This window comes from Poeciliopsis prolifica, unplaced genomic scaffold, assembly GCF_027474105.1.
Source record: "Poeciliopsis prolifica strain line A6 unplaced genomic scaffold, Auburn_PproV2 SCAFFOLD028, whole genome shotgun sequence".
Lineage (NCBI taxonomy): Eukaryota > Metazoa > Chordata > Actinopteri > Cyprinodontiformes > Poeciliidae > Poeciliopsis > Poeciliopsis prolifica.
In genome coordinates, this window is record NW_026562403.1 from 2,548,715 (window position 1) to 2,562,817 (window position 14,103).

Genomic DNA, 14,103 nt, shown 5'->3' on the forward strand with positions numbered 1-14,103 from the left:
ACTTTCAACACAGATGTTAAATGTATAAAATAAACGCTCTCTATCGTGGAATCACTCATGGAGAGATTTCTTTATTTAAATTGGTTCATTTTTCTGAGGGACACACAGTGAGTGTATTGCGATTTTAGTAATTACAAAATGTCAATATTCTGTTCTCCTTCCATGGAAGCAGGCAGCATCCAGACGGACAATAAAACATTTTTAATACAAGTTGCGGCTTTGACATGATCACAGCCAAAACATAGCTGCACCAATCCTCAATAAAACATAAAATATTTGAAAATCAGACACCAGACAAGTGAATAATAACAATTAAATGAGACGGATTTGTGCAAATATAACAGATGAAACTACTTTTTTGTTTTCTCTTGCAGAGACAAATGTTTTGAAGCTGCCTGTTTTCACAGTGATGTAAGTTGAAAAGAATTGGGTATTGCTGGATTGTGGGATCTATACCAAAAATAAAGCTGACCTGCAAGTCTTCCCTGGAAGCTGGGAGGATTTGCACTCATTTTCTTTTACAGAAGTACTGTCTGTCGATATGGTGTGCACATCAGAAGCTGGATAAAGGGCAAGGATATTAAATCCCAAATATCTTTTTTTTTTCCACAGATTTGCCAAGAATTATTTGCAAGAGAAATGTTTGGTATGGAGTACCAAGGCCTGAGATGATTTGTGCACATGGAGAAAGCAGAGCTTGGAGATACTGCTGAGACACAGCCATGAAATGGGAAGATTAAAATGTAGCAATGTCAGCTGTTTTTTTACCCAGAGCCAGAGGAAATTTATCCTTTGTTGATTTTCCTGTCTCGTCTTGCTGTTTGTTTCACCTCACTTCTGCAAGGGCATGCTTTATTTGTGGAATAATATAGTTCTAAATATTTACTTGATAAGTAAATTATGTCAAAGGGTAAATATGACCAAAATGATATAGCCCAACTTGTGCGTCATCCACAAAAAAATCTTCATGATTTGCAAAAAAAAAAAAAAAAAAAAAAAAAAAAACCCGACAAAGCAAACAAAGAATTTGGTTACAGAAGGACACGGTAAGTTTATACTTTTTAAAGTTGTTCTTTTTATTTTATCGGATTTGATCTGACTACAGGCAACACCTGATACAATCAAAAGTGTAATACAAGCTGCATTCAGGCTACAGCATAAAGATGGAATTTCATTGTTTTGGTATCAAAGCATTTCCTCCCAGCCTTTGGACAAAACACAAACCAGAAACGTTTTAGTTTTACTCCCAACTGCATTTGCACAATATGTGAAAACATCATCAGCTGTGAGAACAACAATGACAATAACAAAAAACCCCAGCAAAGAAGCAAAACAGAAGCTCAATGCCATTTATACAAATAACAAGATAATATTGAGTAATTTCTCTATAAGCACCAAACATTTTTTTTTAAAAGGGACAGTTTTATCTGGGCAGACCTTTTTCAAAAATGCATTTGTTTCAAACAGAAAAGGACATGTGGGATTCTTTGTGAAGGACTTTTGGTGGACTGAACTTGCCTGAACAACAGCTGAAAATAGTTTGAGAAGAACAGTGTTCATTCTCAGAATGTAACCGGAGACCTGCTGTCTGCTCAGCTTGTCACAGTCATCAAACATGATTTGTTTGCTGCAGTTTATGGGTTATTGTTTAGTTTTTTTGTAATATGCTTCCAAATACATACTTTCATTAGTTGGCATTTTGCTAAATCTTACTTTTTATTCATCTTTTGAAACGATTAGCACAAATAAAAATTAACAAAATTTTAAACTGCCTTATACAGACTCTTTACTAGGAAACTTACTTGACAGACAAAACAATTATATAAAAAAGAACTGCAAGAAAAACATCAAAGTATAAAATACTGCTAAAAAAAATGAAGTGCGATACGACGCATCCGTTCAGATTTACATCTCTGAAGTGAAATGATGTTCTTTAGAAATAGTGTCTCTACTCATACTGTACACAGAAGTTCCTCTACAATATAATACAGCTACACAACAATGTAAAGAAAATGTATTAGTACCGTTTCATAACATATAACGTATAAGTGGCAGGAATAATACATCTGTGCCACATCGCTATTTATGTGTGTAGATTTCGGAGCCACTGGCTGCATGTGTCTAACATTCAGGACAAGTCTTTATGAACCTAGCTTTAGCAATTAGCCTCTTTGCCGTTGGAATTAGATTTGGGGTTGGAGTGGACGTTGAGTTGTAGATTTTCCTCTTTGTTCTTTTTCTCTTCCAGGTCACGTGCTTCTCCTTCCACATGGAAGCCGACCATTAGCTGATAAATCATCGTGCCAATAATGGCACCAATGAATGGGGCGAAAATCGGCACCAGAAACCAGCCATCTCTGTACCTGAGGGGGAAAAAGAGACAAGAATGTCATTAAGAATGATATCAGTGATGTAAAAAACAAGAAATATAGCATTTCAGAGCAATAAAACATACATTTTGAAATTGTGAGACATGACCTTTTTATTGTCTTTTTAACAGGGCAGAAATTTTACTTTAGAAATGATTTCTGATGACAACCCCTTGTGCCATGTACTTCTCTTTGAAACAGAAAGTGAGCTCCATATACCATTTCTTCCAAATTCATGGAAAATAAATATCTACTGATAAATTATAAACAAAAATCATGTAACAGTCCTGACAGACCAAAATAGAATAGAGCACTTTATGCTAAAGATAAAACATGTGATAATGTCTGGTTTATCTTCACCAACTATAAACAGTTTCTCTTTTAGAAACACCCTTTTTCAAAGATTATAGAAAAACAAAACAGAAATCTAAGATTTAAGGGATTTCTTTCTAATAAACTTCAGCTCAAGTGGCAGACTGCTATTGCCTACTTTTGACGTGGGGAGCTTAGTGAGCCAAAAGCACTTTCACCATTCTTTGTCAACTTTTGAATTAAGTAACTTTTTTTCATTAATAGACACTGAAATTAACATAACTATTAAGAGAAACAATTCTTAGCACTTCCAAAGGTAAAAGCTGCGACCATTATAATCTATGCTGTGGAGTCAATGTAAGTCTAAGTGCTTCTAACAAATCTAGATCTCGCATGCAGTCTCCATTCCCCCGCCCCAAATATTGGCCAAAAAGAAGCCAAGAATTTGCTCATTACGTGAAAACGTCAGATCCCCAGCCAGCGATAGCAGAGAAAAGACGTGGTCCGAAATCTCTGGCAGGGTTGACAGCGTAACCAGAATTGAAGCCCATTGACTGTCCAATGACCAGAACCACAAATCCCACAGTGAAGGCCTCTAAGCCCTGGGGGATTGGGTTGTTGTACGGGTCCACAATCGCCAGAATGCAAACGATGAGGGCTGTCGTGCCAATAACCTGTGTAAAAAATAAAAAAAGACATATGGGAATGAAATAACATAGCTTTCATGATGATATAAAGTTTTCTATTAACGAAACATTTTTTTTAAAGTACCTGATCAAAGAATCCATTCACAAGAGTGAGATGTTTTGCGGGATACGTGGCAAAAATGCCAGCAGTGTTAGCATCGTCAGTGAGATTGAAACATCCTGGAAAGTCCCACAAGGCATCTGAAGCAGAAGAATGGAATAAAAACAAAAAAACATTTACTATATTTCTGTTTGATATTCATCACAATCTGACACAAAAAATTTTCTGTATGTGAAAGGATAACTGTTGAATCCCTGTAGGAGTCATTGCTTACCGTAATACATGCCAAAGATAATGGAAGCACCAAAAAAAGCTCCGATTGTCTGAAAGAGGAAGTACATGGGGAACTTTCTCCAGCGATCTCTTCCAAGCAGACAAAGCGAAAAGGTCACTGCAGGATTCAAATGTCCACCTGCAGGGGGCGTCATGTAGACATCAAGTGAACTACAGTGCGGGCATGACATAATGTAAAAATTTATATTAAGTGAAATTCAACTGATCATATGGTCATTGTCAAAAAAACGAGCAGTTAAAGTGATTCCAATTAGCCAGGAGTGTGGGAGTGTGCTTGAGTTTGCTTACCTGATACTTGGCCGCAGACCAGAATACCTAATGTGGCAGCAAAGCCAAAGGCAAAGTTGATGGTGAGGAACATGCCGTGGGTGCCACCGCTCAGCACAGTTTGGGCTACAGAGCCGCAGCCAAACATCTAAAAGGCAGAAAATCAGGTCGACTTTAAATAATACGATACTGTTTGCGGCTGCTGACTCATATCTTGATGTACATATTTACGAGGAGCAGTAATGAAAAAACACAGATGCTGCCAGTGAAAAAAGAAACAAAAAAAAAAAAAAAACGCTTTGTTAAAGTTGCTTCTAATAATGGATTTTTCAGCGGGGTCCCAACACACAGCCATCTCGTTGGTCATTTTTCTCATTTTAACACACGAACAACGCTTCTTTTGTCACGCACCAAGGTCAAGCTGAGAGACGAAAATGGACCTGGATGAACGTTATCAGTGAACCCGGTCAAACAAAAAGCTATTGGAGCCGGAAAAAATGAACTCCATTGTGGTTCTGAAGTCACAGAGGATGACAGTGCTATGTATGTGTCCTCATTTTGAGCGTAAAACTGCAAGAAAAGTTTCAAAAGTGGAACCAGAAGAGGCCTATTCCCCTACATTGAAAGCACAAGACACATAACTTTATCACTATATTAAAGTTTGTTTGTTCTGTTGAATAACATGTATACAACGACAACCAATAACTATATACGAAAATATATACATTTTAAAAAATAAATGTAAAACACAAACTGGAATGTTTAAACTCGCATAAATTATTTACATAGAATTTATATAGGAAATGTTGCGCCAGTTGGGGCAAGAAAAAAATATGTCTACAAAATATTTTTATGGTCAAGAAAGAATTTCCCTGTGGAAAACACAAAGAAGAATTTACAGCTTTGTTGTTTGGTTTTTAGCCTTTTCAACTGGTCCCCACCCCCAGTTTTTATTGCCAAGCTGCTTTTTTTTTTTTTTTAACATGCCTGGCTTAACTGATCTGTGTGATCCATGTTTAGTCTTTGACTTTGTGAACCAAAGGATGAGCATGCTATTCAGCAAAACCACAGCGCTCAGAAATTATATGCAAAACAAAAAAAACAAAAAAAAACACCTTCAATGTTTTTTCCAGCTGTGACCACTATGGCTGGAAGAATTACTACTTTTAGAGGATGCACTTATTTATTTCAGTGACCTGTATAAGTAGAAAATAGCAAACACGCCAGTGTCATTATTGCTAAAACCACAAGTCAAGAAAAGAAAAACATCAAAACTGTGCGAAATGTGCCTGCAGACAAGTATGTGCAACCACAGCACTGCAGTGATTAGTCCTTAATGTCAGACGCATTAGATTACAAATGATGAACTTTCAGCTTGGAAGTGCATGCTTCCTTACTCAGATTGAGTTATGTTTAAAAGCTCTACATTTAATTGAACATAAGTGTGATGGAACATGATATTTTCTTGTAGTGGTTTGCTTCGGAGCAGCAAACAAGACTGAACCAGTTTATGCGTCTAATCATAGCTACTGCAGAACTTTGAACACAGTTGGGGAGCTCATAAAAAAATCCTCTGCAGCCAGAGACACTCACTTGGCAATTGTCTGAAGGAAAAAAACCCTTCTGGCCAGATCCCTTTCTCTAAATCCCCACCTGTGTGGCATCTTTTCGAATTCAGCAGGAGGATCACAGGGCCGTGGCAATACTGTCAGACGCTTCAATGGGAAATTCTGACCTGCTGCATTTTAATAACGAAAGTCATTGTCTTCCTTATTATCTTGACATTTTAATCAAGATGAATCAATAATCTGTTCTGACAAATACAGATGTTGACTTGAAAATGTCTGACAACGAAGGATTTAAAACCTGAACAGTAAAAATTACTGGATCACATGAAATAAAATTAAATAAATTTCTTTAGAAGTAATAGCCTTATATGACGTGTTGAATTTACTGAGGAAGTAAAATCCTGTCAAACATGTCATTGTTGTAAAGCTTAAACACCTATTGTTCCAAGTATAGACGCGCCATTTGACGGGTAATTTCACCACACCCAGTTACATCACAACATTCAATACCTTTTTACGTGGAAGCCTTTTTACGTCAAAAATATTTCAGTTTGGAGCCGTTTTGCCTGAAGGATCATGAATGGGAGTCAGGGTGATATTAATCCACAGTAATCAGTATCACCCTGATTAGTCAAAGTTAAAACTTTATGGTCTGCTATTTAACACTTGAAAGTAATAACTTCAAAACTCATTTTATCCACAGTCTTGGTTAAACAATGGCTGAAGTAAACCAGAACTCACTGGGCTTTACGCTGCTATTATGTTTGAAATAAAATAAATTAAAAACAAAGTTGTTGTGGCACAGAAAGCCAATTTCAATCCCCATATTATGACTTGTGAAAAGCAGAACATAACATTTCTTTCCCACTGGATTAATTATCGATAAAAATGCATATTTTTATATACATATTCTAATGCAAACACACACTTATCACATTATGAAAAATAAAATGATCCAGTGTGATGATTAAGCAAATTCATTTAACATGTGACCCTGAACAGTGTGTTACTTTGCTGTTTGATCTCAGTCCACTTTGACTGACTAAGCAACATTCGTCAACCTCTTTTCTTTCACCGTCATCCATCATTTTTCTGCATTCAAACATGTTAGATAAGAAGCTCTGTTATTTTTATGGTTGAGTGAATAGAAAGACAAAACTGTTCTCTGGTGCAGAGTTCATGTCTTATCAGAAAATAGAGTCCACCTTTCATTACATTAAACATGGGCTGCTCATACTATCGCTATAATGTGTGTATATATGACCTTTAAGGATTTACACTTTAAAGTACATAACATCTTCTTGTTATGTGTTTTTTTTTATATGCATACCACAGTTTATCCCCCTAAGTGAGCATCTTAAGTAGCATCTGGACCACATATACACCGACTTACCACAAGGATGAGAGTGCCTAGGCACTCTGCCAGGGCCTGGCGGAGCAGCAGGTTACGGATCTGAAAGAAGCGGGCCAGTTTGTCCAAATAAACCTTCTGTCGACCCATTTTGTTGAAGGCTGGTGAGAAGATACAAAGAAAGCAGATGCACAGGGTCTTCCTGAGTGGTTCTGTAGAAAGAGGGCCAGTGCTCCTTCTTAAATAGCAGAAATGGGCTTGGACATGTGGGACCTGCCCATCGCACCTCCCGTCATCTCTGACTCACAGACTGGTTTCTCTCACTTGGTTTTTTTTGTTTCTCTTTTTCCCACACGCTAAAAGTTACATGCAAAACACAAATGCACATTATTCCCACTTCTAGGTACTCTTCCATTCTTCTTTTCCCCACAGTGTGAAAAAATGAAATATGTACTTTGGTGTCTGTAAGAATGATCATACAAACCACAATTCGTAGTTCTAAGTACATCATTGGAATAGCAAAAAAACCTGTTGCAGATCTAAATCACTTCTCTAAAATCATGGGTGAAGTACAGCATCTACCTCTGTCACAGAAAAACTAAAAAACTCCATTTTTGCCCCCTGGTGCTTCCTCTCACCAATAGAGAACCTGATGCTTGAGTTTAGACAAAAAATGGGATGTAAATAATACGTATCAAATGTACTTCAACAACCACATTTCTAAAAACAAAAGTTTAAATCACAATACTTGGTTTCAGACTGACACAAATCAGCCACAGTATTTGAACTGGTAACATGGAAATATTGAAACAAGGGTCGTCTTGATCCAGTCATTGAATCCTGGTCCTTCATTAAGCTCAACTTTCACTCGTGTCAACTTACTGTGTGTATTTATGTCAGTACTAGTGAGATATATGCAGCATTTTGCAAACCTGATAGCGACCAGATTTTTTTCGGCATGTTTGTGCACATCATGTTTTATCAAATTTGTATTTTCTGGTTTTGGCCTACAGCTTTGTCTTCCTTTATAATAACATAGGACGGGTGACGAAGAGGTTATCCATTGGTCCCTTGTAGCCTCGCTGTTATGTAAAGAGCTCTGCTGGCTGTGCTCAGACACACGCAGACTGTGTGTCATCAAATTATGTGATTTTAAATCCTAAGCACTAACTTTCTAAAGGAGGTGAACAACTCTTTCTGTAAGTTTTGGCAGCACAAAATTAAATAGAAATGTACTGAAATATGTTCAAAGCCAAATTGTCAACAAGTCTGATTAAAACAGAGTATGCATGCAATGCAGCCTACCTACATGCTGGACGTGGAAATATTAACCCTAACAAGATGACATTTGCTTTTTTGGACAGGCATTGCATCTTATGAACCCATTCTCCTTTAACGTAGGCATTTTTCTTTTGAAGGTGGTTGCTCACTGGATATTCTTTTCATTTTCAAACCAATTTCTGTGAGCCGAAGGTATGGCTTTGTGTAAAAATCCAAACAAATCAACTGTTTCTGAAATATTCAGGTCAGCATATCTAAGATCAACAATCGTGATACTGCAGTCGTGTACCGTAAATCTCCTTCCTCCTCCATTCTTAATCTTCACCACCTGTAGAAAGTGGATTGATTTGTGTTAAAGCAATGGAGCAGGTTCACCTGTTAAAGTGGTCAGTAAGCAAATGTATACAAATCTCTGTATAAAGTTCCAAAAATGTTTATTTAAAGTTATAAGCTTCCTATTACGCTTTTAGTCAATAACTAAATTGTGTAACATTGTACCTAATATTGGTTGATTCCTCCATCCCCAAAACTATTTTGTTGTAAGGTTAGACTATAATTAAACATTTTTTTTCTAAATAGGACAACACTTTTGTAATAAGAGTAATCCTAAGGATGACTAAGCACATCCTTCGTCAGTTTTGACATGCTAAAATTTCTGTGCAGTGATGCTCGACATTAATCTGTCATGTAATTCTTGCCTGTTTTATGCAGTTGCATAACCATTGTTGCTTGTCCTCTCCCGACATATTTATCGAATGAATTCCTTTGTCTTTTTTGAAAGGTCCTCAGCCCCGTGGAAATGTGGTTCCAATTAAAACCGATCATACATATTCTTGCTATTAGTCATAGGCATATCAGCACCTTTATCCATTAATTTTGTGGCTGTTTCCTGTTGAAAACTTGAGTTTGCACAACTGATTGCACAAGTAGGTTTTACCAAGGAGCCAAATGTTGTTACGTGTAAGACCCCCCAACATTCAGGAAAATATATTATTTTTACTCGAACAGATAAGTGAAGCATATTTTATCTTTGGGCTTACACAATTTAAGACTTGTTGATATAATCTTGGATTTCAGCTTATATTTCACAGATGTAACTGCTGGAGTGTAAGACACTTCATACGCTGTTCTCCTCATACGACTCTGCCTCTGCAGATTTCTTCCTTTTTTGTATTTAATATCCAAATAGCTTTCATTAGGCAACGTGTTACTAAAAACTATGTAGGTGATTTAGTTTTAGCTTCAATAAACATATTTTGGTTATTACTTCTTGATCTAAAACCAGTTTCTTATGGTAAGTTAAGTAAGTTACCCATAAGAAAAACAAAAACAAAAAAAACTTTTCTTCAGTGTTTTTTCCTGCAGCATACTGCCACCTTCTGTAAAGGATACGTTCTGTTTGTTTGTGAAGTTTAATTTCTTTATTTGAATAAATACTGTCATTGCTTTCTTGAATTTTGTTGTGTTCTTTTTTTTTATATTCAATTCTACGCAACCTAAATCTGAGGCATGAAACTTGGTATCTCAAGAAAAGTGCATTTTCTAAAAAGGTGAAAATGCACTTAAAGGTCAAAGTGTACCATTGACATTTTGCCCTCAAAGTGTTAAAAGGTACATTTAGGTTCTGACTGACTTGTCCACGTGGTTTTACTTCGTGATTCTGTCTGTTTTGGCTTCTGGAGTGATGTCAAAATTAAAGCAAGCGTTGCATTTTTGAGCCACATGTTTCTAGGTATCTTTTCCTGGAATAGCTTGGCTCACCAGAAAACAAACTAGAGAGGGTGACAAGGAAAGAAATGGTGCACGACTACTACCACCTTGCTCCCAAGTTAAGGAGTCATCAGAATTACGAAGCCCCGGTCCTTCTTGTAATTTTTTAAAAATCTTCCAGTTTAGAGTTTGTTATGGATGATCTAGTAAACAATGTGTCAAGCAGATGTGTATGACTGTTACTCAGAGTGCCAGTGTGCCTGTTGTTTTCCATCATGGAAGACAGGGAAATGAAGGATTTATTATGGGATGGGGGCATAACTTTTAGTCAGATGTGTCTGCAAAACTATTCGCTAACATGATACACGATCTGGTTGTTTACAACATCTGCACATTTTATCAGGATTTCAAAGGAAAAAAAGTAACCTGTTGCTTCTTCCTTTTGTCGATCGAGGAAAATTGAGCCTTTGGGAGCCAGATGATGTTATTACAAAGTGACCAGCCTTTACTGTTTGTTGCATTGCAGCTACAAGCTTCATACATTTTGTAAGAATTGCATGTAGACCAACACAAAGTGCCACATATGGAGACAAAGATGATTCAAACCTTTCATTGAGAAGTAAAACAAAGAATGCCAAATGTTTATTTTACTATGCCGTTGCAGGTTGCAGATTCCAAGCACCATGCAGTTCTCTAGTTGACATCAAAGTCAACTAGTTACAACATTCATTTCACAACATACAAGTGCAAACAGTAGGCCACAGAGACCAGCTAAGGCAAAGGAAATTTATTTAAATAGCATCTTTCAGCCACAGACGCTTCAAAGAACTTAAAAAACAATATACATTAGGGAAAGCACACAAAGGTTAAAATTAATCAGGTTCCAAAAAGTTTGAGACTAGGTAACAACAAATAAAAAGGTTAGTAACCTTGTTTTAAATGAGATCAGGGTGGGCGCACTCCTACAGTCAGCAGGAAGATGATTCCAGATTTTTGATGCATAAAAGCTAAGAGCTGCTTCAGCATGTTTAGTTCAAAAGTATGTGTGCTGCATTATATAAAACGGCACACATAAATATAGATTTATTAAGCTATTTCTGCATTTATTTTCAGTTGTAATAAATTAATGACATTTTCATTATTTTTTTTTATAGATTTACAGACTGGCGACCTGTCCAAGGTGACCCCGCCTCTCGCCCGGAACGTTAGCTGGAGATAGGCACCGGCGCCCCTCCTGACCCCACAGAGACAAGGCTGTTAGAAAATGGATGGATAAATGGATGGATTGATGGATAGTTATTGTAATTTGGCACTCTTCTCTCTCCAAAGTATTTCAAGATTGGCCTGTATTTAGTTCCATCTATTGTTCTATCAACATCCCTCTATCATAACGCTGGTGTGGTGGGGTCAGGTAGAATTGACCTGTTTTTGGGGTACGGGGGTGGGGGCTTTAGCTTTACATCATGTCTCCTCACAGAGAAGCTGTAAATGGCACAATGACAGGCATTGTTGTGATGATGTGCTGAAGGCAGAATGTCGGAAAGAGTAGGAGCTTCTTAAAGAGACAAGGCATCAAATGTTTTGATGGATTTTATAACTGTAGTTATTATATAAAATGCCCAGGTTCCTGGAACATTCATAATACCGCCCCTTTAATTACATCAAGAGGTTTTTCCTGCCTGGCTTGCTGGATTTCTCAGCCTTCCAGATACTGTTTGTTTACTGATGATTGAGTCATTCACACAACAGGTGTAAAAGCTGAGATAAATCACGCACAAAATGGATTTACTAATTAATATTATGAAGGCAGTTGCTTGTCCTGGATATAATTTAGGGGCACCTAAATAAAGGATCTGAGCACATTTGAAAACCATACTTTACCAATATTAACTTTTATGGAAATGTGACTTTTATGCTTGCAATGTCATGTTGGGTCACATTTCCATTAAAATAATGTGATTGTAATATAACAACAAAAATAATGCTTGTGAATTCATATTTGGGTGGAGGAGGGGGGGGAACTCCATGGTTAAAAGATAAAATCAGAATGTCTTCAGTCAAAATAAAGACTTAATGCAGATCTGAATGCAGATCTGCACCAAATCTATTATGAAAATAGATTTTACTCTTCTAATATTCTTAAAAGAAGGGGTCACCTGAAGTGGATTTAGTCCTCTAAAAAGGAGAATTAAACAAAAGCCTTGCTGTTCAGGGAACAAAAACCTCGCAAATAAAAGTTTCTGTCATGATCTCATCACTACCTGTGGTGCATCTGGGATTGTTTTTCATTTCACTAAAATGGGGAGCCAGTCCAACTGAAACCTTAGATAAATCTCTGCAAGACGCTGACAGACAGGATGTTACACTGCCAAACACAAAAAGAAAAAACAAAGCTGAATTCCAAAACATGGGGCACGCTCGATAGCATAAAGACACACACTAATAAGCAAATTGTAAATGTATTCCTCTCATAAAGAACATCAAAAATTTAAGCAAAATGATACAGGTGCTTTATCGTTCTGCATATGTTGCATATCTATTGCAGGTGTGATAACAGTCCAAAGCCACATTTTCTGTACAGTCTCAATTCTTGGAAAAGGCAAGTTCAGGCAGCAAGGAGTGGGTTTGGACGCTGAGATATATAGTCTTAGCAAGAAAGAATACAAACACACGTCAGTTCTTGGAACGTCAACTGAACTAACTCTCAGAACTAATTCTCAACTAATTCTCAACTGAGGATACACAACAATAAGAATGCATTATGCATGTCCAGGTCTTGTACTCCAGTATAGCATCTCCGCGCCATTGCATCAATTTGTTTAGGTTAGTATTTTGTGGTCAGATTTGTTCTGTAAAATAATATTTTAAAATATCCTTATTTCAAGAAAAGAACTGCCAAGTTTGGTAAAACAAAGAAACACAAAATCCCCCAAAAACAAAACAAAAAATTGCTATGCCCAGCTTTAAAAAAAAAAAGAAAAGATTTTGCACATTGAATAGTCAGTTAAATGCTAATGATGTGAAATTATTAGGATACTAGTGAAATACTGCAGAAATTCAGTTAGTTAATATCAGTAAAACATAGATGCCATTACCTAAACTTTTAGTTTGGACCATAAATTACATCAACAAAATGGGTAAGCACTTCAATTATTTTTGATATTGCGTCCCTTTGCAGCTAGGCAAGACATATTCTTGGTCTATGTTGAGTCTCATGAAATATTAGAACCCATCTACATCACCTTTTACATAGCAGAACACTGATCCCCTTTTTAGATCACTAGACCACTCTCACACCAGAAGCTGTTTCCAGGCATGCTGTGACCAACTTTTCTCTCATGTTTTTCTAGTGTCGTTGTTCAGGTCTTTAGTTACCCTAGTCATTCTCAGAAGTCTTAGCTCTAACCTTCAAAATTTGAGTCTGAGTGGTGAATCGAGCCCTCGCTCTCATGTTCTAGGGGCAATGAAACAACTATTGCCTCAAGCTGAAAGCCACACCATTTTACACTGTTCAAAACTCAGCAGAATGAATTTTCCTAATATGATTAAGGTTCAAAGTTTAAGAAGGAATGTGGTATGTGTTTACATGTGGTACATTGCAGAGTCCTCCTGCTGTAGAGGAATGCTCTGGATTATGTGTGTGAATCGTCTAGATCAGCATTTTCTCCTCAGGGAGGCATCCCTTTTTGAGACTATTAAAAACAGACTTAAAACATATGTCTGGGTAATTCTTGGGTATTGTAAAGAGCTTCAAACTCTCATTGTGGCATGTGAAAAGATGCCACAATAAGGAAGGTGAGACTGGAAATATGACTGTAACCTTAGTAAAAACAATGCTGCTATGTGAAGCTACCAAAGGTTTGCTAGAAAACATTTAGTCAACAAATAGCATGGTGAAAACCAAGGAACACAGAACACGGTGGAAAAGTTTAGACCTGCCTCTAGCTATTAAACAATATTCCGAGATTGGGCATTTGCAGTAACATTATCTTAAAATGAAAAGTATGCCATAATACAGCTGCACTCTCACACCGGCAACCTAAGCAAAGGGAATAATGGTCAGGGAAGCTGAGAGGTTCACAGTTATTCTGGAAGAACTGCCAAGATCCTCATAGGAAAAAAAAAATTCTGTTGGAAATCAAAGTTGGACAAAAAAATAAATAAAGTCAGGAATAATGCACGATTTGTCTCGGTTAGGAACTTT

General features: G+C 37.0%; 1 protein-coding gene across 1 annotated transcript; it reads right to left on the bottom strand.

Annotated features, from left to right (window-relative positions):
- Nucleotides 1-1,051: 1,051 nt before the first annotated feature.
- On the bottom strand, nucleotides 1,052-7,115 carry aqp3a (aquaporin 3a). Its single transcript, XM_055049149.1, has 6 exons — nucleotides 6,951-7,115; nucleotides 4,011-4,137; nucleotides 3,703-3,840; nucleotides 3,453-3,568; nucleotides 3,138-3,355; nucleotides 1,052-2,363 (listed from the first exon to the last, which is right to left on the bottom strand). Exons 1-6 carry the CDS (start codon nucleotides 7,056-7,058, stop codon nucleotides 2,156-2,158), a joined length of 915 nt encoding a protein of 304 aa, XP_054905124.1. The 5' UTR covers nucleotides 7,059-7,115; the 3' UTR covers nucleotides 1,052-2,155.
- Nucleotides 7,116-14,103: the final 6,988 nt, after the last annotated feature.